Source organism: Puma concolor, unplaced genomic scaffold (genome assembly GCF_028749965.1).
Source record: "Puma concolor isolate L17-30 unplaced genomic scaffold, mPumCon1.1.hap2 unalloc_scaffold_24, whole genome shotgun sequence".
NCBI classification, from domain to species: Eukaryota; Metazoa; Chordata; class Mammalia; order Carnivora; family Felidae; genus Puma; species Puma concolor.
Window position 1 is genome coordinate 501,381 of NW_028240230.1, and position 26,394 is coordinate 527,774.

Consider the following 26,394-nt stretch of genomic DNA (forward strand, 5'->3'; position numbering starts at 1 on the left):
GAACTGGGAGAGACCTTAGATAATCATTTATCTCTTCCTTTTATAATAATGAGATGGAGAAGGAGAAAAGGAAGATGTCTTGCCGGACGGTTGTATCACTAGTACCACTAGAACCAGAAAGAAGATGGTTCCTTTCCAGTTGGGCACGTCTCTGACTACACTGTTCTTGGGCTGTGAACTGCATTTTATGTCACAACTCAGTGCACACATACCGTATAGACATAAGTCCCTTCTAAAACAAACTTACCATACACTCTGATTCTTTCTGTTCTGTTTGAGTTTATTATTTATTTGGGGGGGGGGGAGCAGAGAGAGGGAGAGAGAGAGAGAGAGGGAGAGAGAATCCCAAGCAGGTTCTACACTATCAGCACAGAGCCAGACACAGGGCTCAATGTCACAATCTGTGAGATCATCACTTGAGGCAAAATCAAGACTTGGGCTGCTCACCTGACTGAGCCACCCAGGTACCCCCTATTCCGTTTGTATGCAAAAAGAGTATTTTGTGTTTTAGCGCTAGCCGTGTGTTTTAAGGTGATTTCACGACCCACTCCCTCATCTGCCTGCAGTGTGACAGTCAGTGAGCTAGATAACTGCTGGTTGGACTCAGGCATTCACTCGGTGCGATTCATCTCGTAAGGTAAAGCAGCTAGGAAAATGGAAAACCTCCCCACCCGCCAGCAAATGATGCCTGGGAGGCTAAGCCTGGCGGGGACGGATGTAAAATGCTTCTGGAGAGAGTTAGGTGCTTCTGCCGTGTGGTCACCCAGTTTGTTGACTGCACAAGGGCACTTGGCCAAGGGCCAGAAGGGGAGCAGGGTGAAAATCCTGCCTATACTTCATGTCAAGTTACATACAAAGGTCTCCCAGGGACACTGTGGGGCCATTATGGACAGACACAGGACAATTCTGAAAGCCCAGCATGTATGGAATTATTTCTGAGATCCCAGGTCTGTGTTGATTTTGCTTGCTAATAAGACTGGAGAAATACATTGTGAGAGGCATGGAAAATGGTACGAATCACTAATTGTCTGTGTGTGTGTTTCCTTCAAGGGGCTTCTTTGGATCTCTGCTGTGTAAGAGATGCTCAAAGGAAAGTGACAGTCAGGTAAATCTGAGGAGGATAAAGTACCGTAGCTGGAGAAGGCAGGGGAAACGGACCTAACATTGTCCTTTCTGTTTTCTAGGAGGGCTTTTTCTGGAGAAGGCGGCCACTTTGGCTTAGGGACATGTACAGACCTCTCAATGCCACACGCAAGAAAAACATGGCACAGAAGCTACACGACAAGGATTCTTCTCATTAAGATGAGATTTTCCACATGGAACTAGGGTACGTGATTGGGGAAGATTTTCTCTAAAATGAGGCAATTATGAAGAGTTGAATTGTTCCTTTCGAGAGTCAAAGCCTTGGCATTCTTCTCCTTTTCCCAGGGAGGCTGGCAAAGCCACAGCAGAGAAGGCCACAGATTCCACTACTGAAGAGCTGGGTGACGAGAGTGAGACACTATGTGAGGTTGTCACAGAGTGAACGCCGTCCTGCCTCAGGCCACCTACAAAGTTTACTTTCCGATACTCGCTTCTCAGCATTGCTTATAAAATACTTTTTCTTCTCATATTGAAATGTATAAATCCATAACCAATTCTAGCCACGTGGTAAGGAAGTAAAACGTAAACAGTTCAGAATTTATCTACAGACAACAGGGGCCACGGGCGAGAGAAGCAGGACTGAAGCCAGAGTCCCTCGTGGTAGCCAGGATTTCCGCAAGACACAAATGGGCAAAGTAGGGTGAATGGGGCGTCTTTCCCTCATTTCCCTGATACAGTCAGTCTCTGGAAACCGGACAACGTATCTTCAAGGGGCTTAGACTATTAAGTTCATTCACAGCTTATTCTGGTGCTCTCTCCCCTGGCTCACCAAATACCAGTTACTCACAACGCGCTTGACCCCCTGCCCGTAGAGGATCATCTCTTTCTGGCCCCTCCGTGAGGTCTTTGGGGTTGCCAGAGTATTTGGATCGCTGAGCCTACCTCCACTGTCGGGCTGAGGCCTGTCTGTCTTCCCAAGAGCTCAAACTCAGACACAAAATGTGTAGCGGGAAGTAGGGTGTTCCTCAACCTTACAAGCTAGTAGACAATTCCCATTGGGTTTTTGTGTTTGTTTTCTTTAAAAAAAAAAAAAGTCCCCACCCTCAGAGAGCTAGCAGGGAGATGCTGGAGGGTTAGAGTAAAGAATGTGTGAGAGCAGTAATCACCCAGGACTGCCCTGCTCAGGCCTTTATTTCAGAAAACTTATTGGTGGGGGCACTTCCTGTTCACCTGTACCACACTAGCCTCTGCTGACCCCACTGAGGGTCGGATGCGTGCGGCTGGGCTCTCTCCAGTTCAGCCCAGCACCGCACCTACCACTGCTTTCCTACCCAGCTCGGATCAGGGCTGCACGATTCCAAGAGATAATGCAGCACAACGTGCAGAAGACGCAAACATCCCTCCACTTCTGCAGAGGAGGGCGTTAACCAGTCACATTTGGGATGTTGGGAGGAGTCGGGGTGCCTGGGTGGCTCCGTCCGTTGAGCATCCGACTTTGGCTCAGGTCATGACCTCATGGTGTGGGAGTTTGAGCCCTGCATTGGGCTCTCTGCTGTCAGCACAGAGCCCACTTCAGATCCTCCGTCTCCCTTTCTCTCTGTCCCTCCCCCCAGCTCACACACTGTCTCTCAAAAATAGATAAACATTAAAAATAATGAAGTCATCTATACTTTCTGAGTAAATGAATGACAGATTTTAGAAAAAGGACGTCAGAGTCAAAATACAGTAGTGAATAAAAGAAATCCTGAACGAACAAGGTTTGATCATCTCTTTTCTTAATGTCTGTTTATTTTGAAAGAGAGCAAGGGGGGAGGGGCAGAGAGAGAGGGAGAGAAAGAGCCCCAAGCGGGCTCCGTGCTCAGTGTGGAACCCGATGCGAGGGACTCGATCTTACGACCGTGAGATCACAGCCTGAGCTGAAATCAAGAGTCGGATGCTTAACCGACTGAGCCACCCAGGCGCCCCTGACAATCTCTTTACATGCCCCCAAATAAATGCTGGTGGCTTAGCGATAGGTGATGGAATATGGCACCAACCGCTGGCCACCAACAGAGTCCCCCGAGGGGACAGTAGGACTGGGGCACAGCCCAGCAGATTTGGCAGGGTTGGTAGGAACGGTTCCAAGCGGAGTGATTGGCCCATCAGTGCCTCTTCGGCTCTATTAGTTTGCTGCTGCTGGGCAAGGACACCTGTTCTCCGGGTGCCTGTTCCCGTTCCCCCAGCGTTTTAGTGAGAATGGCCCCCAAGTGTCTGTCTCGGTGTGGTGACTTCAGTGAGCCAACAAATAACTGTGTTGAAAGCACAAGACTAGAGAGTAACAGTAATCGGAAGCAGCGGCAGCAGCTAGTTCACTATTTGCTTACTTGGTGTCAAGGCCTGGGTTGGGCGTGTTGCAGTCTTAATTTCGCCCAACAGTCCGTGAAAACATACTTTATTATCCCCATCTGGCAGATAAGGGGACAGGGCTTAAAGGATGTAGGTAACCTGTTCAGGTGCCCAAAGCCGCAAATCCAAAACTGCCAGGTAGGGGTTTAATCCAGGCCTGTTAACTCCAAAGCCTGCTGACGGTTATACTGCCCTGCTGCAGGGTGCAGGGGTACAGAGACGTCTAAGCCATGGTTACCATCAAAGAATCAATAATTAGAACGATGAGGATGGTGGCAGCTACTGTTTGTTGAGCACCTGCTTTGAGCCAGGCGCAGTACCAGGCCCTGTAGTCACTCTTAGGTCACAAGGGCAGAAACTCCTCATGCCAGCCCAAACTCCTTAATGAGCTGGGTGGAGCGGGGGCTGGTGGTGACTTTTTGAATAAGAGAGGTGGACACAGAGACAGAGCTGACGAGAAACCAAGAAGACCCATCTGTGCATCGTTGGGCTTCCCAAAGTGTGGGCCGGGATTCCAGGCAACTCCATTCTCCTGTTTTGGAATATTTCCATTAGCGCAAATGTGGTTCATAGAGTGAAGCTTAGACAATGTTGTTTCTATAACACTACCTCAAATTTGCACAATACTTATTAGTCTCAAATGCTACCCTGCCATATTTCTTTTAATTTTTTTTTTTAATTTTTTTTTCAACGTTTATTTATTTTTGGGACAGAGAGAGACAGAGCATGAACGGGGGAGGGGCAGAGAGAGGGAGACACAGAATCGGAAACAGGCTCCAGGCTCTGAGCCATCAGCCCAGAGCCCGACGCGGGGCTCGAACTCACGGACCGCGAGATCGTGACCTGGCTGAAGTCGGACGCCCAACCGACTGCGCCACCCAGGCGCCCCTCTTTTAATTTTTTTAATGTTTATTTTTGAGAGAGAGAGAGAGCGTGCGGGCAGAGAGAGAGGGAGACACAGAATGTGAAGCAGGCTCCAGGCTCTGAGCTGTCAGCACAGAGCCCGACGCGGGGCTCGAACCCATGAACCACGAGATTATGACCCTCTCTGCCACTCCTCCACTCGCACTCTATGTCTCTGTCTCTTGCTCTCTCCAAAATAAACATTTAAAAAAATTTTTTTAAAACAACAATAAGCATTTATTCCTCAAAAAACATCTTTTTTAATGTTTATTTTGAAGAGAGAACAAGAGAGAGAGTACAAGCAGGGGAGGGGCAGAGAGGGAGACATAGGATCTGAAGCAGGCTCCAGGCTCTGAGCTGTCAGCACAGAGCCCAATGCGGGGCCCGAAGCCATGAATGGTGAGACCATGACCTGAGCCAAAGTCAGACGCTCAACCAACTGAGCCACCCAGGCTCCCCATTCCTCAAAAGTTTTGAGTCAAAATTTCGGGAATAGCTTGGGCACTTCTGCCTCTGGGTCTTTGGTGAGATTCTCAAGATACCACAGGGCTGCAGTCATCTGAAGGCTTGACTGAGTCGGAAGGGTCCACTTCCAAGGTGGTTCACTCACTTAACATGGCTGTCAAGGGGGTTGGAGGGAGGCCTCAGATCCTTGCCATATGAGCCTGCCCACATGCTGTTTGACTGAATGTCCTCACAGCATGATGGCTGGGTACCTCCAGAGTGAGTGAGCTGAGAAAGAGAGACAGAAATGACAGAAGGTAGCCTTCCTATGACCTCACCTCAGACGGCACAGAGCAGCATTTAGCAGTGACTTAGTCACTAAATCCAGTTCCCATTCAAGGGGTGGGAATTTAGACCCCACCTTTTAAAGAGAGGAGTCGGGGTGCCTGGGTGGCTCAGTTGGTTAAGCGTCTGGCTTCAACTCAGGTCACCATCTCGCGGTCCATGAGTTCGAGCCCTGCGTCAGGCTCTGGGCTGATGGCTCAGAGCCTGGAGCCTGCTTCGGATTCTGTGTCGCCCTCTCTCTCTGCCCCTCCCCCATTCATGTTCTGTCTCTGTCTCAAAAATAAATAAACGTTAAAAAAAAAATAAAAATAAAGAGAGAAGAGTCAAAGAATTTGTGAACATATTTTATTTTTTATTTTTTTCCAGCACTCATTCAGTAGATCTTTTTTTTTTTCAATATATGAAATTTATTGTCAAATTGGTTTCCATACAACACCCAGTGCTCATCCCAAAAGGTGCCCTCCTCGATACCCATCACCCACCCTCCCCTCCCTCCCATTCCTCTTCTGCTCCTGGTCACCCCCTATGTGGCCATCTTTCCATCATTCATCTTTCGAAGCCAAGTTCAAACAGCAGCCCTCCCCGAGAAGCCCCTCCCAACATTCTATATTCCTTCCACAATTATTAACTGAGCACTTACTATGTACCGGGAACTGTTTTAGGGGCTGGGGACAGAGACATCAACAAAGCCCCTTCCTTCACAGTGTTCGCATTCTAGGGGGAGAGGCGAGTCCCAAACACACACACAAACATATGAAGCACTTCCTGGTGGTGATAAATGTTATGCAGCAGAATAAAGCCAGGGGAGTGAGAGGTAACCTTGTCCTTGAAGGGGAAGTCAAGGAATACCTCTCTGAGGCGGTGACATTGAGCAGCACTGAATGAGGCAAAGGACCGGGTCACCCAAATGTCCGGGGAAGAGCATTCCAGGCAGAGGGAGCAGGCAGTGCAAAGGCTTCGTCCTCCTCCATGGTGGGGCTAGCTTCCTTCTGCCCAGATTTTGCACACACCTGTCTTGTGCTGTCCTTCTCGTTTTATCTTGTCTTACGGTCCTTTAAGGTGTGCGTCTTCATTCTTGTACTATAGGCCCTCTGAAGGCACCAGCTGCCTTTGACCCAGCTAAATGTCCCTCACTGGGTTTTGCACGGGTCACGGCACACAGCAGGCGATCATCAAGTGCAGGAGACGCGGATGGACAGCGGGATGATGAGCGGTTGTACTGAGGGCCAGGTGGATGGACCGAAGGGCGAGGGGAGAAGCTAATGGGTGCTTCCAGCCAGCTTGCCCCATCTAGCCTCTTAGGCCTTGTTCCTTTCTTCTGCTTCCCCATCTCCCTTTCTCCTCCGTATCCTTTGTCCCTCAGTTCAGAGCCCTCTAAAAACTTCTTCTCCCTGTTCTAAGGGCTGTGCCTGGCTTTTGTGGAGAGCAACTGCAACCTATCAAAGGTAAATGAAAATGCAGACGGCAGCTTCGACTATGGCATCTTCCAGATCAACAGCCACTACTGGCGCAGTGACTACAAGAGTCACTCGGAAAACATGTGCCACGAGGACTGCAAAGGTCTGGCCGGGGTCTCAGGGTGGGAGAGGTGAGAGGATGAGTGGGGTCTACTCTCAGGACTTCTCTTCCCACTCCAAGCCTGGGAATGCACCCAGAGGGATGGCCCGAGGAGTCCAGGAATGCCTTTGCTGAGCAGAGGATTAGACTAGTGGCTACGATGCCCCTCCGGTTAGGAGATTCTCCGGGGTGCAGGCTCCAGAAAGGCTCTGCACACCCAGTAGCAGAGGACAGCAGCGGCCAAACTTTATCGAGAGTGTGTTCTATACTAAGCACTTCCCATGCCAGCTTCTCACGCGGTGGAAACTATTATGATCCCCGCTTCACAGACGAGCAAACTGAGGCTCATAGAACCAGTGCTGAATGCCAGACTGGTGGCCCTGAAGGCTCAGCTCTAACCATCAAGTGCTGACTTTGTTTGGTTAAAGGCCTGGTTGATTGGAGGCCAAGGACAAACTCCCCACCTCAGAGCCACTCCTGGAGGCTCCACAGGTCCATGACTTTGCCCCTTACTCCCTCTTTGGTACTCTGATCGACATCCCTGCACTCTTCACCTGAAGAGCCTCTCTCATTAGGCAAGGTTTACCTTGGCCTCTGTGCTGCCTGTTTTGACATTTCCTTTCCCTAGAAACCCTCAAACGTGGCGTGAACCAGCATGTACCCTAGCTAGGATGTGTGGTAGTAAACATACATTTACTCCTGCCCCTCCTGCCCCCACCCCTAGCCACTCTTGACCTCTAGCAGCCATTGTAGGGATATCTCAGTGGGCCTCTGGGAGGGAGCCCTTGCCTAATCTGGAAGGACTCAGCCCCTGGGGGGCAGGGAGAGCCAGTGTCTGCCTCAGTCTCTGGGACTGTCCTCTGTGTTCTCACGGGTATTCTCTGTCTCCCCTTCAGAACTGCTGAGCCCCGATCTTCTCTCAACCATCAACTGTGTGAAAAAGATTGTGTCTGGACCAGGGGGAATGAAGAACTGGTGAGGAGGTCACTGTGGGACTAAGTTAGCAGGCAGAGCCCCAAGAAGGATGTAGTGACAGGAGGGGACAGGAGGCAAGGACTCGACCCCTTCTAACCATCTAGAAAAACGTGGGAGAGCGGCGGGGCTCGGAAATGGGACTTATAAGACTTGGGATCTGGGTCTTTCTCTGATGTTGTATTAAAACCGTTTTGGACACAGTAGCAAAGCAACTTGAGTTAGCTGAGCGAGATGGCTTCGGAGGGGACAAGGTGTCTCACCGAGCTTACCCAAGGGGTCTCTTCTCGGGAAGAGAACGGAGGCGGAGCTGGGAACTGTCAGTGTGGCTTTCCTGACAAGTTTCTGCCTCCTCGTGTATTTCCTTCACTACTTTCTTTGTAGAGCAGTATATTCTGCTCCACATTCCAGAGGACAGATCGTGGCTGCCCCCAAGCTAACGGGCTAATGTTCTGAGCAGTCAGGGAGGCTGGCTAGTCTCAGCCCCGGAGTCCAAGGGGCTGGGATAGAGAATCTGATTGGCTCAGCTTGGACCCATCATCCCCGAGTGGTTCAATGAGCTGTAAGTGTGGGAGCAGTTAAGCAGTACCATCATGCTGGCCACGGGTGGGGGATGGGGCTGGCCCTCTCCATAATTCGCAGCAACATTTTCTATAAAAGGTGCGTAGCTCCTCAGCTGAGCAAATACCCCCAAAGCTGTCAGCTTCCCAATGGTAGACAGTGCAATGGTTGCTTCACTTTTCTGAGCTTCAGATTGGAGATAGATGATAGATAGATAGATAGATAGATAGATAAGTTGCCTCTACAGGTGCCTGTGAGGATGGAGGGGGTTAAGTGCCTTGTCTACTCTAGGAACACCATGCGGAAGAGACGCTGACGGCTATTAGGGATGACCCTCTCTGGAGGGAGAGTCGATAGTTGCCCCTGAGATTGACGGATTGGTTATGTATGTACGTATGTATGTATGTATGTATGTATCTTTCTGTGTGTTTAGTGACTCTCAGCCTTGTAAAATGGTGCGCTCCCCCTTCGGGGCCAGAGGAGGATTTGAAAACATGGGAGCATACTGGACGGGGGGAGGAGCCAAACACCACAGAGAAGAGAAATTTAAAGGAAGGCTCAGAGGGGCCACAGGGGGACAGACCAGAGAGCGAACAATGAAGGGGGTTCTGTGCATTGCCGTGCTGTGCTGTGCTGTGCGTTCACTAAGTGCTGGGTCATGGATGTGGAGAAGGAGCTACTAAGTAGGAAGCAAGAACCCAGCCTTCTTCTCTCCACAGGGTGGCATGGAGGTTGCACTGTGCGGGCAGGCCACTCTCCTACTGGATGACGGGGTGTCACAAGGAATGAGACAGGCGTGGAGCCATTCCAGCGTTCCTCTTCTCGCCTGGGGATCCTTCATGCCTTCTTCCTCTTGCCTCCACTTCACGTTATTTTCTTTCCTTCCCATGTTCAAAAAGGACTGACCAGAGCCCCAGGAATAAATGGTTTTCTAGGGCTTTCTCCTTGTACCCATCCAGGCCCAGGCCCCTGGTTCCTGACTGTCATTCGCAAACCAAGAGAGGACCACAGTGAAGAAGTTGTTATATCTGGGGAATTGTTAAAGCATTCCTTGTGCAAAGAATGTGTTGATTTATTCATTTTTAATTCCAGATATCTTCGAGTACCTAGTATGGCAGGAGGGTGGTAGGTACTAGAAGAAGCAAGGTAAATCATAACTATTGTTCTTGAGGTGTTCACCATCTGCCTGGAGAGGCAGAGACATACACGAATACTGGCTACAGCGAATGAGTGGATACATACAATGAATACATGGTGCTGATGTGGAGTTGAACCTGCAAAATGACAACGCAAAGACAGAAAAGGGGCAGTTGGAGGAATGTTCTACCCATGGCTACAATCGGAACTGCCTGAATAAACTGTCCCACCTGGGCCACTGCTGTCCCTACTTCTGAGCCTTAACTACTTCAGCTCTGAAGTGAGAGATTTGACATTTGAGTGGTTCCCAGACTTTTGGATTTCACAGACCTTTCTCAAAGGTTACTTTGTTTGGCCTCACAAAGGAAACACTATGGGACAAGGGTTTCTGAGGAGGCAGAGGCCTCCGGGTGCTGCCAGACCTCTGTGGCGTCTGCCTTTCCCTGTTCGGGAGCCACCACTGAAAGCTGCTTGTAGTAGACACTGTGGGGCCCCTCCAGCTGCTGTTAGGGCTGCTGATAATGGCTCACAGCTGCCCCTTCCTTGGAATTATCTTCAGCTGACAGGAGCCGTCTTGCCCTCAGACCTTGGCCAATGACTGGTGGACAAAGGTTACACAAGACCATTCCCTTTGCCTCCGGGTGGAGCGGGCTCTACTCTCCAGATATTTGGAGCTGGGGCAGCTGACCTTATGTTTACCATCCAGAAAGAAGCAGACATCTCTTTCCAAGGCAGCGAAGGTGTGTCTGAGTCTTGAATACCAGTGTATTCAAGTATAATCCAAGTATAATTCAAGTGTATTACTAGAGGATGGTGCTAGGATCACTGGCAGAGAGACTCATTGACCAAGGGCCGCTAGTCAGACCCACTGGGGTCCCTGGGGAGCAGAAGATGCCAGCTAGTGTCTGTTTGAGCCTATGCACCTCGCTCTCCTCCACCATCTTGGGGCCCATCCGCTCACACAGTGACATGATTTTCAGACCCGTTGAGGTTACTTCCCCTTGGCTCCCTGCCTTTCCTCTGATTAACAGTCAGATTTTTATTATTCATCCACTTCTTCCCGATTTGGAATCCTTGAGAATGAGTCACCTTTTCTTCTGAGTTTGGGAGAGCCAAGTTTTCAAGCCTTGTTAAGTGATTAGGGGGATGTAGCACTGAGAGTTAACACCTGCATTTAACCAATCTACCCCCCACCCCGATCTCTCTCTCCCATTCCTACATTCATGCAGTAAAGTGAGTAGGTCTTTCCTACTAGGGCTGATGGCTCTCTGCAGTACTGTGATAATACAACACAGGGCACATGCTGGTGAATGTGTGTGTGGTTCCCAGGATTTTTTGTTCTTTTTTAATGTTTATTTACTTATTTTGTGTGTGTGAGAGAGAGAGAGGGAGAGAGAGAATCCCAAGCAGGCTCCAGGCTGTCAGCCCAGAGCCTGACGCAGGGCTTGACCTCACTAACCAAACCGTGAGATCATGACCTGAGCTGAAATCAAGAGTCAGATGCTCAACCAACTGAGCCACCAGGCACCCTACCCAGGAACTTAACTAGGACATAAGCTCCATGGTAATAGGGACCTTTCCTGTCTCATTCACTGCCGAATCTCCAGTGCCCAGCGTGAGCTCAATAAATATTTGTTGCATAAATGGATAAAGAAACATTAATTGCATGCCTACTGTATTTCAGACGTTACGCTAATCCCTACCGACGGACAAATTGGTATGTCCTCTCTCACTGTGGAGCTCAAAATCTAGAAAGAGAAACAGATAGGCAAGCAAATGGGCTGGTCATGAGGGTTAAGATAGAGGTATATGTAAGTGCTGAGAGAACACGTAGTAGACAGTTAATTTGCTCTGGGGCGGTCAGAAAAAGTTATGGGGAGGAAGGAACTTTTGAGTTGAGCTTTGAAAGGTAAGTGGGAGTTTGGTAGCGATCACAGGACGAAAGGGCGTCAAGGCAGAGAGCTAGCAGCATGAGGCTAGAAGGATAGAAGGTGGTGACGCTTCCGTGGGGTGTTAATGAGTGGCCGTGGGAGGAGGGTGGATGAGGGTAAAGCTGGAGAGCAGGCTGAGCCGCGGGTTGGGGCCCCTCACCTGCTGCCCGCCCCCTCGGGCTGTGTGCTTTCAGGTCACGGCCAGTGCAGCTGTGGGGACTGTCTGTGTGACTCCGACTGCACCGGCTTCTACTGCAACTGCACCACGCGCACCGACACCTGCATGTCCAGCAACGGGCTGCTGTGCAGCGGCCGGGGCAAGTGTGAGTGCGGCAGCTGCGTGTGCATCCAGCCCGGCTCCTACGGGGACACCTGTGAGAAGTGCCCCACCTGCCCTGACGCCTGCACCTTTAAGAAGTGAGTGGGCAGAGAAGTGAGTTGGAGCCAGTCGGGTGCTAGAAGGAGGGAGGGGGCCCCCCAGGCTAGAATCCCCAACCCTCCAGGTTCTTATTCACCAAAGCTTCAGGAGGAGGCGTCCGCTGCAGCTAAGAGGCTAGCTTTCCTCTTCCCACGGAAAAGTTTGGGCAAAGGTGGAGGTAGAGCCAACCGTGCAGGGGCCAAAGTAGCACCCGCTGGACTCCAGTTGGAGAACCCCCTCTCCTGGGATGGCATCCTGAATCCCTGAGTTGGGAGGAAGGCTAAACCAGGGAACTTCTGGGGAACGTTCCCATGTTCCGATCCTGTGGGAGAGTTGGGCTGGAGTTATGAAGGATTCTGTGAAACAGGAGATGTTCGCTAGTACAAACTCCACTCATCTGGGGTCAGGGGAAGCTCCTGCCATTTCTCTTGCCACTTTAAGCAGGGCTGGGCTCATAGGCATGCGACCTGTGCATTTGTACAGAGCCCTGTGCTTAGAAGGGCCCCATGCTTGGTTTACCGCTCTGCCGGCACTGTCTTGTAATGCTTAGGGATTTTTGAACAAGGGACCTGACATCTTCTTTTGTGCTGGGTCCCCAGATTACATGACCGGTTCTGCCTTTAAGGCTCCTGGAAGTGGCACACGCCTCACCTCCTGTCACACTCTCGGATGGGACATGAAGAAGTTTAATGAGGGGACTGGGGCCTTCTGCCTGCCAGGCCCTGCCTCTGGGTGAGGAGGAACTCCCACCCCTGAACTCCAGACCCGACCCTCTGGGTCCCCCAGAATTGCCTTACAGGGGTTTTTGTTTCGGTGTTTGTTTTCCGAGGTGGGGCAGCTTTCTGGTGTGTGGAGGTCAGAGCTGGACTGACACACACGTAGGTTTGCTCCTCTCTCGTCTTTTTTGTTTATTTATTTTTGAGAGAGAGAGGGAGACAGAGTGCAACTGGGGGAGGGGCAGAGAGAGGGACACATAGAATCTCAAACAGACTCCAGACTCTGAGCTGTCAGCGCAGAGCCTGACGCGGGGCTCGAACTCGCGGGGCTCGAACTCGAAGACGGCGAGATCATGGCCTGAGCCGAAGTCGGATGCTTAACTGACTGAGCCACCCAGGCGTCCCTCTCCTCCCTTGTCTTCGTCTCTGTGTCGTCTCTCTTTTAGGGAGTGTGTGGAGTGTAAGAAATTTGACCGGGGAGACCTACGTAAAGAAAATACCTGCAGCCGTTACTGTCGTGATGAGATTGAGTCTGTGAAGGAGCTCAGTAAGTTCAGCATGTCTTAGAATCGCGCACATATGCGGCTGCTGAAGTTTTCAGTTGATCCCAGAACGTGTCTATGTCTCATCAGTAAAATGGAAGAGTAATCCCTGCCTCAAAGGCATGTTGTACAGACCTGCTGCACACGAGGCACTTAATAAAGGCCAGCTTCCCTGAGTCCTCTTGTGCCCTCTGCTAATTTGTTCCACAGTCCCTCCCCATTCTGCTGCTTCCTGGAACCCACAGACTCAGCAAGACCCTACAGACAACTTTTAAAGTATGTAGAAATCAACCCTAACTTGACCTCCCCAGGGAAAGGAAGACAATGCATCCCATTTTACGGATGAAGAAACCTAGGCTAGGTGACGTCAGTTTAGGAGGCTAGTAACCATTTACTGAGTTTACTTAACTGAGAGTGTTAAGCAATGCCCAGGCATACTGCTCTGCTGGTTTGGAGGGAAACCTTCACCCTTATGGATTTTAGCTAAAATCATAATGCTGTAGCCTTTTTTGGCTCTCTGGAGCCCTTCCTAGAATAAGACAGATAAAAATACAGTGGTGAACAAAACTCTTGCCTGCGGTCATTCTAGTTTGAATTTCACCTTGACCGAAAAGGGGATAATCTTTGTTGCTGTCAGCGCATCTGATGTGGTTATCTGGGTCAGCGAGGCATTGGTTGGTCTAGGGAGATGGCAATCTCTCCTGAGATAGCTGTCTCTCACGAAGGCAGGAAACATGTTTTCAGTGAGAGCCACAGTGAGACACAGCCAGTCAGTCGGCTTCTGGCTGGGGGTGTTACAGAAAAGGGTCAGCTCTCTGGATCCTTTGGCTAATATCAGAAGTGGGGCTGGTTGGGGGGGGGGGGTGAGGGGCATGATTTGGGGATTGAGTTTGAAGAGACGGCTTTTCCTCCTGAGGAGAATCGGTATGCTGTGATTATCTCAGGCAGGTGAGACTGCTGAGAGAGATGTGAGATGTTATTATTACCTGGACCAGAGGGGAATCTCAGGTTAGTTGAACATATTTCTGTTACCCCCTACCCCCGTGCCATGATAATCATAAAGATAAATGCTTGTTTGTATGGAATTGTGTAACTTATAAAAGTTAGGCAAGTATCTTTTCATACACATGATCTTGTCTTTTTCTCAGCCACCTAGTAGAGTAGAACTGTGGTACTGTTGTTATCTTCATTTTGCAGATGAGCAAACTGAATCTCAGGAAAGCTACATAACTTGCCCGAACAAGTTAAGCTTAGAACTGAATCTGGAAATCCTTACTCTTTCCACTGTACTCTTATACCACTGGTTTTCGGGAGGCTTATTGAGTTCAAGTCTGGTGTGCTCTGAGACTCCTGTTTTAGTTCTGTTCCATCACATACTTGTGTTGACCTTGGTGCATTTGCTTAACGTCATCGTGTGTCAGTTTTACCTGTCTGGTTGCATCACTATAGGACGTGGTGCAAATGATAGAGGGGCACCTATAGTTTCCCTGTCAGAATAACAGGCTTCAGAATTAGAAGGGGTGAAGCCTACAAAAAAGTGATGGGAGTCAGAGAAGAGAGGCTGGCTCTGAAGAGGAACACTGGATCAGACGCAGAAACGGAAGAAATGTAAGGGCTTTGCCAACAAACTATTGAGAATAGTTGAGCCAGGAGGGAAAGGAAAGAGAGGGAAGGGAACACCCTTCTGTATTAGGTACTGTTCACTTGACGTCATTTAGTTCTCTACCAGTGTTGTGAGGTGGGTTATCCTTTTCCTTTCATAGATGAAGAAAGAGCCAGTGAGGTCAAGTAACTTCCCCAATATTACGCAGCTGACAGGTGGTAGAGCCAGGCTTTGAATCACACTGTGTCATGTGTTCTGTCATGTCCCTTCCAAGGGAAGGAATACGAACCAAAAAGGGTCTAGGAGGGACAAAAGTCAGCAGCGAGGGTCATCTAGAGGCAATTGCCAGGCACAACAGCCATCTCAAATCTAGGCATCTTGCCTAATGTCAGGCATAGGGTTTCCTGTTGCATACTTTCTCAGAAGTCCCATGACTGGGGTTTGGGGATGGCCCTGTCTTCCAGGAATTGCCTTGTTTTTCACTCTCCCATATTTTCCCCTTCCTCAGAGGATACTGGCAAGGATGCAGTGAACTGCACGTACAAGAATGAAGATGACTGTGTTGTCAGATTCCAGTACTATGGAGACTCCAGTGGAAAGTCCATTCTCTGTGTGGTAGAGGAGCCAGGTGCGTGAACCACCAGGGCCCCTGACGCTGCACCTATAGGGAGAGGGAGAGCCACGTTAGGCAGCGATTTCCACCCATTACGCCTCTTACACAGAACAGCCAAGTTAAGACTACCTTACAAGTGGTAAGTTAGGGCCTGTCATCTGGGTGTGGGAGATATTTAAATACCGATCTTAGTGAGAAAGTGACTTGCTAATTGAGGAGACAGAAAAAGAAGGTGGGTAAGGAAAGGAAGAAGGTAGATATGGATCCCACCAAGGGACAAAATACATCCTGGCATTTTTTTGAGGGGACAGTATTAAGAAGTGAGGAATTTAAAGTCTGGGACTCTTCAGCGTCCGCTCTACTTAAGGTCAGGTGGTTGCCAAGGGCAACCTGTTCGCTGCTTCAGACGAAGGCCTGATGCTTTGAGGTGTTGACCTTACCAGGGTCACCATGAGACACAGTACTGGGTTTGAGGCACCAACCCAAGGTGTTCTGAGCACTGAAAAGATAGTGCTTGCTCTCACAGCCTTCTGGAAGCAGGAGGAGCTCATCCGTCATACACAGACCAACCACAGGTTTGTCGCCATCCAGCGTAGTAGATTAGCTCGCTTCCCCTTACCACCCCCGTCTCCTTCCTTTCTCTTACGCAACAGATGAAGCTATGAATCACTAGACAATATTTTCGAGTACTTATTGTATATCAGGCGGTAGACTAGGTGCTGGGAATATAACAATAGATAAAGCAGATGTGGCACTCACAGGCCAGGGGGAGAGGGACATGTAAATTGATAGTGATACTGCTGAGGGACAAGGGCTGTGCCAAGGCGGGGGGTAGACAGGAGCTTCTGTGAGTGAAGGAACAATGTCTGAAGGCAGAGACTAAGTCAGTTGGTTGTTCGTCAGTTGATTCCCACAGCTGTAGATATTTCTTCAGGTCCTCCTTCAGACCAGGGTCCAGCAAACACTTTCTGTTCAGGGCCAGGGGTTAAATATTTTAGGCTTTGGCGGCACCTGGGTGGCTCAGTTGGTTAGGTGTCTGACTCTTGATTTCAGCTCAGGTCATGATCTCACGGTTCATCGGTTTGAGCCCCACATTGTGCTCCGCACTGACAGTGTGGAGCCTGCTTGGGATTCTCTCTCTCTCTCTCTCTCTCTCTCTCTCTCTCTCTCTCTCTCTCTCTGCCCCTCACCCACTTGTGCTTTCTCTGTCTCAAAATAAATATTTTAGGCTTTGTGGGCCTTGTGGTCTCTGCCATGACTACTCTGCCATTGTAACAGGAAGGCAGCCATAGTCTATATATTTTTTTTTTAATTTTTTTTTCAACGTTTATTTATTTTGGGGACAGAGAGAGACAGAGCATGAACGGGGGAGGAGCAGAGAGAGAGGGAGACACAGAATCGGAAACAGGCTCCAGGCTCTGAGCCATCAGCCCAGAGCCCGACGCGGGGCTCGAACTCACGGACCGCGAGATCGTGACCTGGCTGAAGTCGGACGCTTAACCGACTGCGCCACCCAGGCGCCCCAGCCATAGTCTATATTTAATGCACAAGCCTAAGTATATTTAGAAAGACAGGTGGCAAGCCACATTTCGCTCCCAGACAATAGCTTGCTGGCCCCTGCTTTAGGAAAGTGGGTCTCAAACTTTTCTATGTTCCCCTTGTTAAAAAATCGAGAGTCCTAAGCCCCATGCTGCTTCCATGAGCCTCTATGTTCTTTTTATTAGATTTTTTTATTACATTTTTAAATGTTTATTCATTTTTTGAGAGAAAGATGGAGCACGAGTCGAGAGAAAGATGGGAGGGGCAGAGGGAGAGGGAGACACAGAATCCGAAGCAGGCTCTAGGCTCTGAGCCCAACGCAGGGCTCGAACCCATGAACTGTGAGATCATGAGCTGAGCCAAAGTCGGACACTTAACTGACTGAGCCACCCAGGTGTCCCCAGCCTCTGTGTTCTTGAACAGTGCTCCTGGCAGTTGTGAGACGCCCCAATATTTGAGTGCCTCTGCTTTGGACACATCACTTCCCCTAGTGAGCCTTCTCAGACCTCCTCCATCATCCTTTCTTCTGATTCGGTTGGGTGCTCCTGTTTGAGTCCCAGAGCAGCTGTGTTTCCCTTAGATGGGCCTTCATCCCACCATTAACTTGCTTCTTTAATCACCCATCTCCCTCAGTAGATCACGTGCTCCACGAACACACGAACCATCTGTCTTATCTATGGTTATATCTCCATACTTGGCTCAGTCATCTACAGAGAAGATACTTAGTAAACGGGTTTTTTTTTTTTTTTCAACGTTTATTTATTTTTGGGACAGAGAGAGACAGAGCATGAACGGGGGAGGGGCAGAGAGAGAGGGAGACACAGAATCGGAAACAGGCTCCAGGCTCTGAGCCATCAGCCCAGAGCCTGACGCGGGGCTCGAACTCACGGACCGCGAGATCGTGACCTGGCTGAAGTCGGACTCTTAACCGACTGCGACACCCAGGCACCCCAGTAAACGGGTTTTGAATGAGTTACTAGGACTGATTATTCGAGTTGACGGGCAGGCTTGCATACATGTTGATACCTGCTCGGAGAACCTTGGCTGCTTGGAGAAGGAAGCGGGTGACAGTGGAAAGAAGCTCTACTACATCCGGGTCAGCCAGGGTGTTGCTGGCTGCATGGGTACCGGAGAGCATGGCGCCCCCTACCGTGATATTGTTCACCTGCCTTTCCCAGGGCTCTCACCCTTCAGAAGGGAGAAGGAAGGTAAAGGAAAGGGTATGACCTTAGTTTGATTTAGCGACTCAAGGGAAAGCTGACATGGGAAGGGGAGAGGGCAGAGTCTGGGTATGTATCTGTGGGGGAGCACATGTGGATTATTTGGCCATGACCCCTCACACTTTCCCGCCCACCTGTGTTAACGCGTTTCATGGGTTTTTCCACACCCGCCCTATTTGCACCTTTGTGCTTTCTCATTTCTGAAGGGCAGTACGTTCTTGCTTTGGGGTTTAACGTTACTTCATCTCTGCTATAACAATCCTTGCAGGTGCTTCTGCTGTAACACCAAAATCTTGTGGCTTGATATTCTTAGACTGGAATCCACTACCTGAAATTATGGGGCAGAAAGATGGTGATAACCTGAGCTTGTACAAATAACCCCCCAGGGTAGGGGGTGGAGTAGCTTTTCTGATGTAGATCCCATCCTCCACATGAGGAGATGGGACCCCAGACCCATATTCCCTATCTTGTTGCCCTGGAATTCTGAATTTGACCTCTCTTCTCACCTACCGCCCCCGACTATTTTCAGGGGTTCTGGCTTTGTGCAGAATGTGTCATCTGAGGTCCCAGAGCATAGGAGGGGATTATTCTCATTCTCTTCCCCAACTCACGCCTTTGCGGATGGTCTCCCTGAAGGGGAGGGCCACTGCAAGGCAGTAGAGACAGCACTGCCAAAGGGCTTGGCCTTGACTGGGTGGTGTTCAGCCTACTATGTGGAGTGGGCTCGGCTGAGCTGGGTCCTTATCACTCCCAGATAGAGTTGCCTCGTCGAATACAATATGTCCCATTCAACATTTAGTACCTACTTAGGCTAAAAAATTATTGTTTATCTGAAATTCAAGTTTAACTGGATTTCCCGTGCTTTTGCCAAACCTGCTAGCCCTGCCCAGTCTTTCCTGACCTTGGCTCGCCACCATGGGTCCTCATCACCGTGGCTGAGAGATCTCTCTAGAGACCAGCTGATCTCGTCATCTTCTTCCAGGAATCCTGCCATCTACTCCTTTCAGGACAAATGCTTAATAGACGTTTTTGCCTGAAGACCTCTTGACATTCTACCTGTCCCACCCATACTGACATGCAGAATTGAAGAGATTTCACTCTGAGGTTTGAGGGTCAGCCCTCTCTTCCCAAGAATTCATGATTGTTGTTCCCGGAAGAGCTGGTGCCCTTCACTCCTGGGAACTCAGACACTGGAACCTCACAGCCTCTCTCCAGATGCTCCTTTAATTATAGACAGGTTATAATTTGGTAGCTTGGGAAATAGCTAGCTTGGGTCTGCATCGGTGGTTGTTTTTGGGTCATGTGTGGTGAGCATAGGGTGTATGTTTAGAGAAGAAGGTGGGAGACAGTGTGGAAAGTGGGCATGACCACCTCTCCAGACCCATCAATACCCGTATATCCAAACACCTAATTACATAACACCTGAGAAGTTACTGGAGTGAGGTCACCAATCAGACACCTGTGGTTTATGGGAAGCAGAGCTCTGCAGAGCACAGTCCGCTTGGTCTTCAGAGGGGTGATGCACCTCTGTCTGTGTTGGTTGTTGACTAGGGTTGAACAGGAAGTCGGCTTTCAATAGGGTTAGGATTAAAGATGATGAAATATTTTGGGAAGGAACCCAAAATATTGTCTGGGTTGGCAGGCTTCCTGGTCTCTAAGTGTGCTAACAAGGACATTAGGTTCCCAGCCCTCAGAGATGTACATATCCAAACCAGAGAAACAAATACAAATGCCCAAGGAGCTAGGTAAATAAGTTAGTGAAAACAGTCAGGTGTAACAAGAACACGAGTAATAACAGTAGCTGATAGTTATTGAGCACTGAGTCTGTGCTCGGCAGAGTTCTGAGTTCTTTAAATATATTTAACTTATTTATTTTTACAGGTTTCTTTTTTTTTTAAATATTTATTTTGTGGGAGAGAGAGAGAGAGTGTGCACGAGTTGGGGAGAGGGGCAGAGAGAGAGGGAGAGAGAATCCCAAGCAGGCTTCATGATCAGCATGGAGCCCGATGCCCGGGTGGCTCAGCTGGTTAGGCATCCTACTTCAGCTCAGCTCACAATCTTGCAGTTCATGGGTTCAAGCCCCTATTGGGCTCTGTGCTGACAGCTCAGAGCCTGGATCCTGCTTCAGATTCTGTGTCTCCCTCTCTCTCTGCTCCTCCCCCACTCATGCGCTCTCTCTCTCTCTCTCTCTCTCTCTCTAAAAAATAATAATCATTAAAAAAAGAAATAAGTTGGGGTGCCTGGGTGGCGCAGTGGGTGTTCGACTTCAGCTCAGGTCATGATCTCACAGTTCGTGAGATCGAGCCCCGTGTTGGGCTCTGTGCTGACAGCTCAGAGTCCGGAGTCTGCTTTGGATTCTGTGTCTCCCTGTCTCTCTGCGCCCCCCCCCCCCCCATACATGCTCTGTCTCTGTCTCTCTCAAAAATAAATAAACATTAAAAACAATTTTTAAAAGTATATATTTAACTATTCTTCATAAGTTTTGGAATTCAGTGCTATTACTTTCTCCATTTTAAACATGGAGAGATAGGAAACAGACACCCAGAAAGGTTAAATAGTTTATCAAAGGTCACATAGCAAAGTAAGTTGTCAGCCAGGATTCGAACGCTGGCGGTCTAGCTCCAGAGCCCACAGTAGCACAGCCTCCATGACAAGTTACATGTTGCCTCTGTTTAGTGGAGAAAAGAGGGTGGTGACAAGTCTGGCAAACTAGAAAATGTGTCCCATCTAAAGGGGACAGCAGCTACTCACATCTAACCAGGGCTGCCCTGTGGGTGCAGTGTTTCCAGACCTTTTTATTTATGTTAAAAAAAAAATTTTTTTTTACTTTTATTTATTTTTGAGAAACAGAGTGAGACAAAGCATGAGCAGGGGAGGGGCAGAGAGAGAAGGAGACACAGAATCTGAAGCAGGCTCCAGGCTCTGAGCAAGCAGTCAGCACAGAGCCTGATGCGGAGCTTGAACCCACGAACTGTGAGATCATGACCTGAGCTGAAGTCGGACGCTCAACCGACTGAGCCACCCAGGCGCCTCTATTTATTCATGTTTTTAAAGGGAAGAAGAAGAATCTGAAGTTTTAGGGGGATAATCTCCTGATTATTCAATGCTGCCAACAAAATAAAAATTTAATCAAGCTTTTGTTTTAAATCCAGTAGAGTTAACATAAAATCAACTTTTTAATAAACACTTGAGTAGGTTAGATTCTACCGGGGGTGACCTGCTTATGACCTCTAATTTAAACTACTCAGGACAGATTATTGCTGTCTTAAATATTGGTACTCCCCCCCCCCTTTAAAAATTTTGATTTATTTTGTAAGCCCTGTTTCCCTCAGAGAGATTTCTAGTAATTTCTTACTTGGTCAAGTTGCCTTTACAACGTCCCTGCTCTGTGCTCTCTCCTGACAGAGTGTCCCAAGGGTCCTGACATCCTGGTGGTCCTACTCTCAGTGATGGGGGCCATTTTGCTCATCGGCCTTGCTACTCTGCTCATCTGGAAGCTCCTCGTCACCATCCATGACCGGAAGGAGTTTGCTAAGTTTGAGGAAGAGCGAGCCAGAGCAAAATGGGACACAGTAAGAGTCGGGGCTGGGCATTTTCTTAAGTCATTGGTTTGAGAGCCTCAACTGGAAATAGTAGGTACTTAGGGGAGCCAGGTTCAGCCAGCACCATAATTTCCCAGTTAGTCTCTGTTGTGGAAATTGGGAGATGGTCCTGTTGTCTTTATTCCTGAAAGCCACCTGAGTCTCTCCCTGCCACACAGTGACCATAGGTCCCGTCGGTGAGAACTGACTGAGTACAGGTAGGGCCCAGCTCTGCTCTGGACACTGACACAATCAAAAGGAAACATATTCTCTAATTGAGGAAGACAGGACAAATGATGGGGGGGGGGGGGGGGAACGTTATTATTGCCAGTTTGTAGATAAGAAAACTGAGCACAGAGAGGTTCAACGGCTTGCCCAATTGTGGGAGGGAATCAAGTTATGATAGAAATTACTCTTTGAGCCAGCCTCTTAAAACATATCCTCTCTGCAGTTTATTCTGATTGCATTCAATCAAGCATCTATCGAGAACTTTCTATATACTTAATTTTGCTCTGTTCTCCTTTGGCTCATCTTCCACATTCTGACTTTTTTTTCTGGACCTTCCAAAATGGCTGTTTGACTCCATGAATGTCTAGCGGGAGGCTGGAAGTTTGTTCTCATTTAATGGTCACCTCAGGCCTTGGTACTCAAGGGTCCCAAGACACTTGAGATGTTTCTGTTCGTACAGTGTAGAAATCTGGAATCTCAGCGGCACATGAGAATGTGTTGTATTTCTTGAAATGGGACTCCTAAAGACGGCCAGATCTTATGGGATTTATCACTTTTTGTTAGAAAATAATTTGGGCAACCCAGTGAGGGTCTTATTTTTTCCTGCTAACATGACAGTGGGTAGTGCTTGGAAGGATGAGATGAGAACAAATTAAAATGATTTTGAGTGAAAGCTATCCTCTCTGTTTCAGCTACCACCTGCTACATTTCTTGTCTCTGCCCGCATCCCTCAGCATAGTCACAATAAAAGAAAAAAAAATTGGAGAAGGGCAAAAGAGAGAGTTCAGGAGAGAAGCAGGAAATAGATACTGGCTACAAGTGGTACTGAGGTGTTTGGGGATCACCAAAAAGTAATGGGTTGCATTCAACCCCTTCGAAACAGCAGCACAATGGCATTCCACTTTCTCTCTCCTCTTATTTCCTACCCACTCCCATCTCAGGAGCGAATATGGGGTTACAATGAGCATTAAGCGATTCATGGATGGTGTAGCCCGGAGAAAGGTGTCTTGGGTAAAGTCTTCAGGCGAAATGTAATCGTTGAGGGCAGGGAAGAATTGAGGAATTCACCGTAAGACACATTTCTGTTCTCTCCGCAGGCCAACAACCCACTGTATAAAGAGGCCACATCCACCTTCACCAACATCACCTACCGGGGCACTTAATGACAAGCAGTCATCCTCAGTTCGCTGTCAGGCTGTCCCAGAATTGTGGATACCTCTGCTGTCATGTTTACAGGGAACGAAATCTGTGGGGCAGGATAGGGGGCTGGGAGTGGGGTGGGTTACAAGAATGTCAGTATGTGGAGGTGTGGGTCTCTGTGCGTGTGTACGCGTGAGTGTGCTGCATGTGGGGGAGTGTGTAATTTAAAACTTGAGGTGTGTCCAGACACGTGGAGCTCCTCAGCCTTTGTCCGCAGAATGCCTCCTTCAGGGATCCTTCCTGCTTAACCTTAGGGTGACCCACGTAGCTGAGCAGGCACTGTTCATTACCTCAGTGAGAAGCCAGCTTTCCTTTTCCGGCCATTTCTCCCGAAGAGAAGGGCAGGGCTGAGCCTCTCATTCCAGAGGAAGGGGCCTTGACTCTGCCTTGAGTTTACGGTTCTTGGGTCCGACGCTCAGCAGCTCTGATAGCAAATGCTGGGCTCTGCAGCCTTGTTGTGTCATCTGGACTTTGATCTCCTTTGCCTTCCCTCAGGCTGAAGGAGAAATCAGAAGCAAGCGGAGCCATGGGAGTTGCCTATGTCTTTCGCTATCCCCTCAATCCAGTATGGTTCTCTCACAAGGGGAGCCCTTGCCAGCAATTCTGTTGGGAGTGAGGATGGGAAGGCCACTCAGGGGTCATGCATGGCCTGGATGAACGTGCCAGAGTCCCCCAGTTCATAATCATCACCCTTCAGATTTGTCTCCTTGGCACCCCACCCTAGAAGTTCGATCGGAGGATGCGTGTTACCCTTAGAGCAGCATCACCTCTTTACCTTCTACGTCCACACTCTCACTGCTGTAGACATTTGCTACATACTGGGAATTTCTTTCATGACCGGACGCTTTTCCTCCCAGGGAGAGTGCTGTGATGAGAGCCAGAGATCTGGCCCCGCCCTTCAGGCCCTCTGCCCCTTGTCCAAGGCACCCCCCCCCCCCCGCCCCTACACCCAATCTGGTGCTTCTGTGTGCTACATCCATCCATGGGGCTGATTGCACTTATCTACCTCTCGGCTGTCTTGTGAAGGAATCATTCCCATGGGTCTCTGAGTCTGCTGGGCATATGTGCCACATTTAGAAGGATGGGCCAGTGGATCAGCGTGTGTGGCCTATTCTCCTATGGGCTGGGCAACCTCATTTTAACTCAGTCTTTAATCTGAGAGGCCACAAGTGCAGTTTTATTTTATTTTTCTCATTGGGTCACCTGAAACCATGATGAGGCTTGCTTAATCTAAAGGAATACGTACAGAAACACATTTGCATTTATATTTATTTGAGGAGGAGGAGCATATTTAAAAAAAAACAACAACAACCCCACACAGACTTGGGATGGATACAGACCCTCCCACTTGGCATCACTCATAGGGAGTTGCTGTCCATTTGCTGGATCTGTAGGGGCTCTCTCATCCTGGGAGCCTGTGGGGATGGCCCCCCGGGCATGCTGGGCCATTTCTGAGCAGGAGGGGTACAAGTGGTTCTTTTCTCCTAGCAGTTGCTTCCTTGGTGTTCACATTGGTCTAAACATTAACAACCACCCTCACCCCCCATTCATCAAGAAAAAGGAAAGAGCTATAGACCGTGGTCTGACGATCAGAAAATGTAAGTCCTGGCCTCATTGTTGCAGCTGAGGAAGCTTTACCCTTAATTAAGGCAAGCCTCTCTTCCTTCCCTTCGGGGCTCAGTTTTCTAGTTTGAAAAATGATAGTTTGGACCAGCCAGTCTGGAAGGTGTCTTTCAATATCGAGAATCTGAGATGCTGGGACTTACTGTGGCATCAGACATTCAGTCAAGATTCCGTGAGATGTTGATACTACTTTTTTTGTTGTTAAGTTGGGAGATCTGAGAGACCGGCTTTTGCAAGAGCGGATGTCATTCCACGTCACCTTTCTCAATGAAAAAGCCTCATTCTGGCCTCTCTTAGAGCCCCTTCTCCGATGTTTGTTAGCAGTCACATTTCCTAATGTAGCACTCAAGCTCCACTTAGTTTATTATTCCTTAGCTCACTTTGCACACGTTTGCATCCACATATAAGGGAGAGGAATCCATTAAGAAGTAGCTGAAATGTGTATTCTGCATTCGTGTGGTAACACTGAGAATAAGCCTTGGAATTAGGAGTAGGGCAAGTGACTGAGCCTTGTCTCACCCATGGATTACTCTTTACTGAAAGGGATGGTAGTACAGTAGAGGGGTAAATGGGGGAGGGGAGGGTCGATAATGAATCCAAGAAGTTTAGAACCTAACTATACCCTTTGGCTACTGAGACAAGAGTCCATTAAAGCAGTAGTTGGACCTTTTCTTTAGATAAGATGGTTTATATGAAGACACTATATCAAAGGAGGAAGAACATATATTTAAAGGATGAAAAAATCAGTAGGACTCTTCTCTGAGCTTCTGGAAGGAGACTCCTAGGCTTTAAAAAGGCGCCGGGTGGTCCAGTTAGGTGTTTGACTTTGGCTGAGGTCATGAACTCGCATTTCGTGAGTTCCAGCCCCACATCAGCCTCTGTGCTGACAGCTCAGAGCCTGGAGCCTGCTTCGGATTCTGTGTCTCCCTCTCTCTCTGTTCCTCCTCTGTTCACGCTTTCTCAAAAATAAATGAAGATTAAAAAAAAAAAAAAAAAGACCAATACTCTTTGTATGCGGGGAGAACCTGTAGCTGTGTTCGCGAGACAGCAAATGGCAGTCAGTTTGGGCATCACGTAGGGTGAACATCTAAATAGTATTTTGGTATCAGCACAGCCCAAAGAAGTTATTTATTTGTGCTCAGCTCATCTGGAGAGAACTTATGTTCAGTCTCAGGGTGTGTGGATAGTAATGGGAAGCTTGGGATGCTCCTGACAAGTTGTCACATAACGAATCCCATCTTTCTCTCTCAGATATTCCTAGACCATCCATGATTTCAAGATCCTTCTCTTTGTTAGGTATTCCTGGTGGAAATGACTTAAGTGCCTTCCTGACTTCCTAACCACCCCCTCTGTTTGAATTGTGCAACAGTAAATTAAATGTGCTTTCCAAAAAGAATTGACCTAAGGCTGCCCAGTTCTTCCTGTGTTGTTATTTCTGTTTTCTTTGGGTGAAAAGAGTAAATGTCATCGCCTCAAAAATGATTATTTTAGAACAAGCCTGTTTCCAAATGTAACCAAATGATGACCACCACGGGGACTGAAGTTTACTCCAGAACCCAGAGCGTTTCTTTAGACTTTCATAATGTTTTCAAACTGAGTAGGTTATTGCTGTTCTAAGAGTTGGAGTTTTTTGTCTTTTAATTGGGGATTTTTTAGGAACTTGTGCAATCTCAATAGAACAGACTGTCAGTTTAGCCTAGGTTTTGTTTGCAGGAGGCATAAATCAGTACAATAAAGGCTTGATGGCAGATTATTGACAGGATCATTTAAATGCCCAGCTTTAGGGGGAAAAA

At 48.7% G+C, this 26,394-nt stretch overlaps 3 protein-coding genes across 5 annotated transcripts in view; all 3 read left to right on the plus strand.

Moving 5' to 3' along the window:
• Positions 1-1,612, plus strand: part of LOC147571511 (leucine-rich repeat-containing protein 37A2-like) — a 29,093-nt gene extending 27,481 nt beyond the window's left edge. For all 3 annotated transcript variants that reach the window (XM_086696329.1, XM_086696328.1, XM_086696327.1), the window contains 3 exons: positions 1,051-1,105; positions 1,185-1,327; positions 1,429-1,612. In XM_086696329.1, coding sequence (XP_086552455.1) covers positions 1,051-1,105; positions 1,185-1,301 — 172 coding nt within the window. In that variant the 3' untranslated portion in view covers positions 1,302-1,327; positions 1,429-1,612. The remainder of the gene's footprint in view (positions 1-1,050; positions 1,106-1,184; positions 1,328-1,428) is intronic.
• Positions 1,613-6,351: 4,739 nt separating this feature from the next.
• LOC147571514 (lysozyme-like protein 6) lies at positions 6,352-9,637 on the plus strand. Its single transcript, XM_086696337.1, has 4 exons — positions 6,352-6,406; positions 6,562-6,720; positions 7,614-7,692; positions 8,970-9,637. Exons 1-4 carry the CDS (start codon positions 6,352-6,354, stop codon positions 9,037-9,039), a joined length of 363 nt encoding a protein of 120 aa, XP_086552463.1. The 3' UTR covers positions 9,040-9,637.
• A 1,308-nt stretch (positions 9,638-10,945) lies between these two features.
• LOC147571515 (integrin beta-3-like) lies at positions 10,946-25,997 on the plus strand. The gene is made up of 5 exons (XM_086696331.1): positions 10,946-11,735; positions 12,899-12,999; positions 15,106-15,225; positions 21,375-21,541; positions 22,876-25,997. Exons 1-5 carry the CDS (start codon positions 11,404-11,406, stop codon positions 22,939-22,941), a joined length of 786 nt encoding a protein of 261 aa, XP_086552457.1. The 5' UTR covers positions 10,946-11,403; the 3' UTR covers positions 22,942-25,997.
• The last annotated feature ends 397 nt before the right edge of the window (positions 25,998-26,394 follow it).

Coding starts and splice junctions, on each gene's coding strand:
- LOC147571514 (XM_086696337.1), top strand. CDS start 6,352: ATGGACAGCGGGATGATGAGCGGTTGTACTGAGGGCCAGGTGGATGGA. Junction 6,407..6,561: donor CCAGGTGGATGGACCGAAGG/GCGAGGGGAGAA, acceptor CCCTGTTCTAAG/GGCTGTGCCTGGCTTTTGTG. Junction 7,693..8,969: donor CCAGGGGGAATGAAGAACTG/GTGAGGAGGTCA, acceptor TTCTCTCCACAG/GGTGGCATGGAGGTTGCACT.
- LOC147571515 (XM_086696331.1), top strand. CDS start 11,404: ATGAGTGGCCGTGGGAGGAGGGTGGATGAGGGTAAAGCTGGAGAGCAG. Junction 13,000..15,105: donor TGAGTCTGTGAAGGAGCTCA/GTAAGTTCAGCA, acceptor CCCCTTCCTCAG/AGGATACTGGCAAGGATGCA. Junction 21,542..22,875: donor CCAGAGCAAAATGGGACACA/GTAAGAGTCGGG, acceptor TTCTCTCCGCAG/GCCAACAACCCACTGTATAA.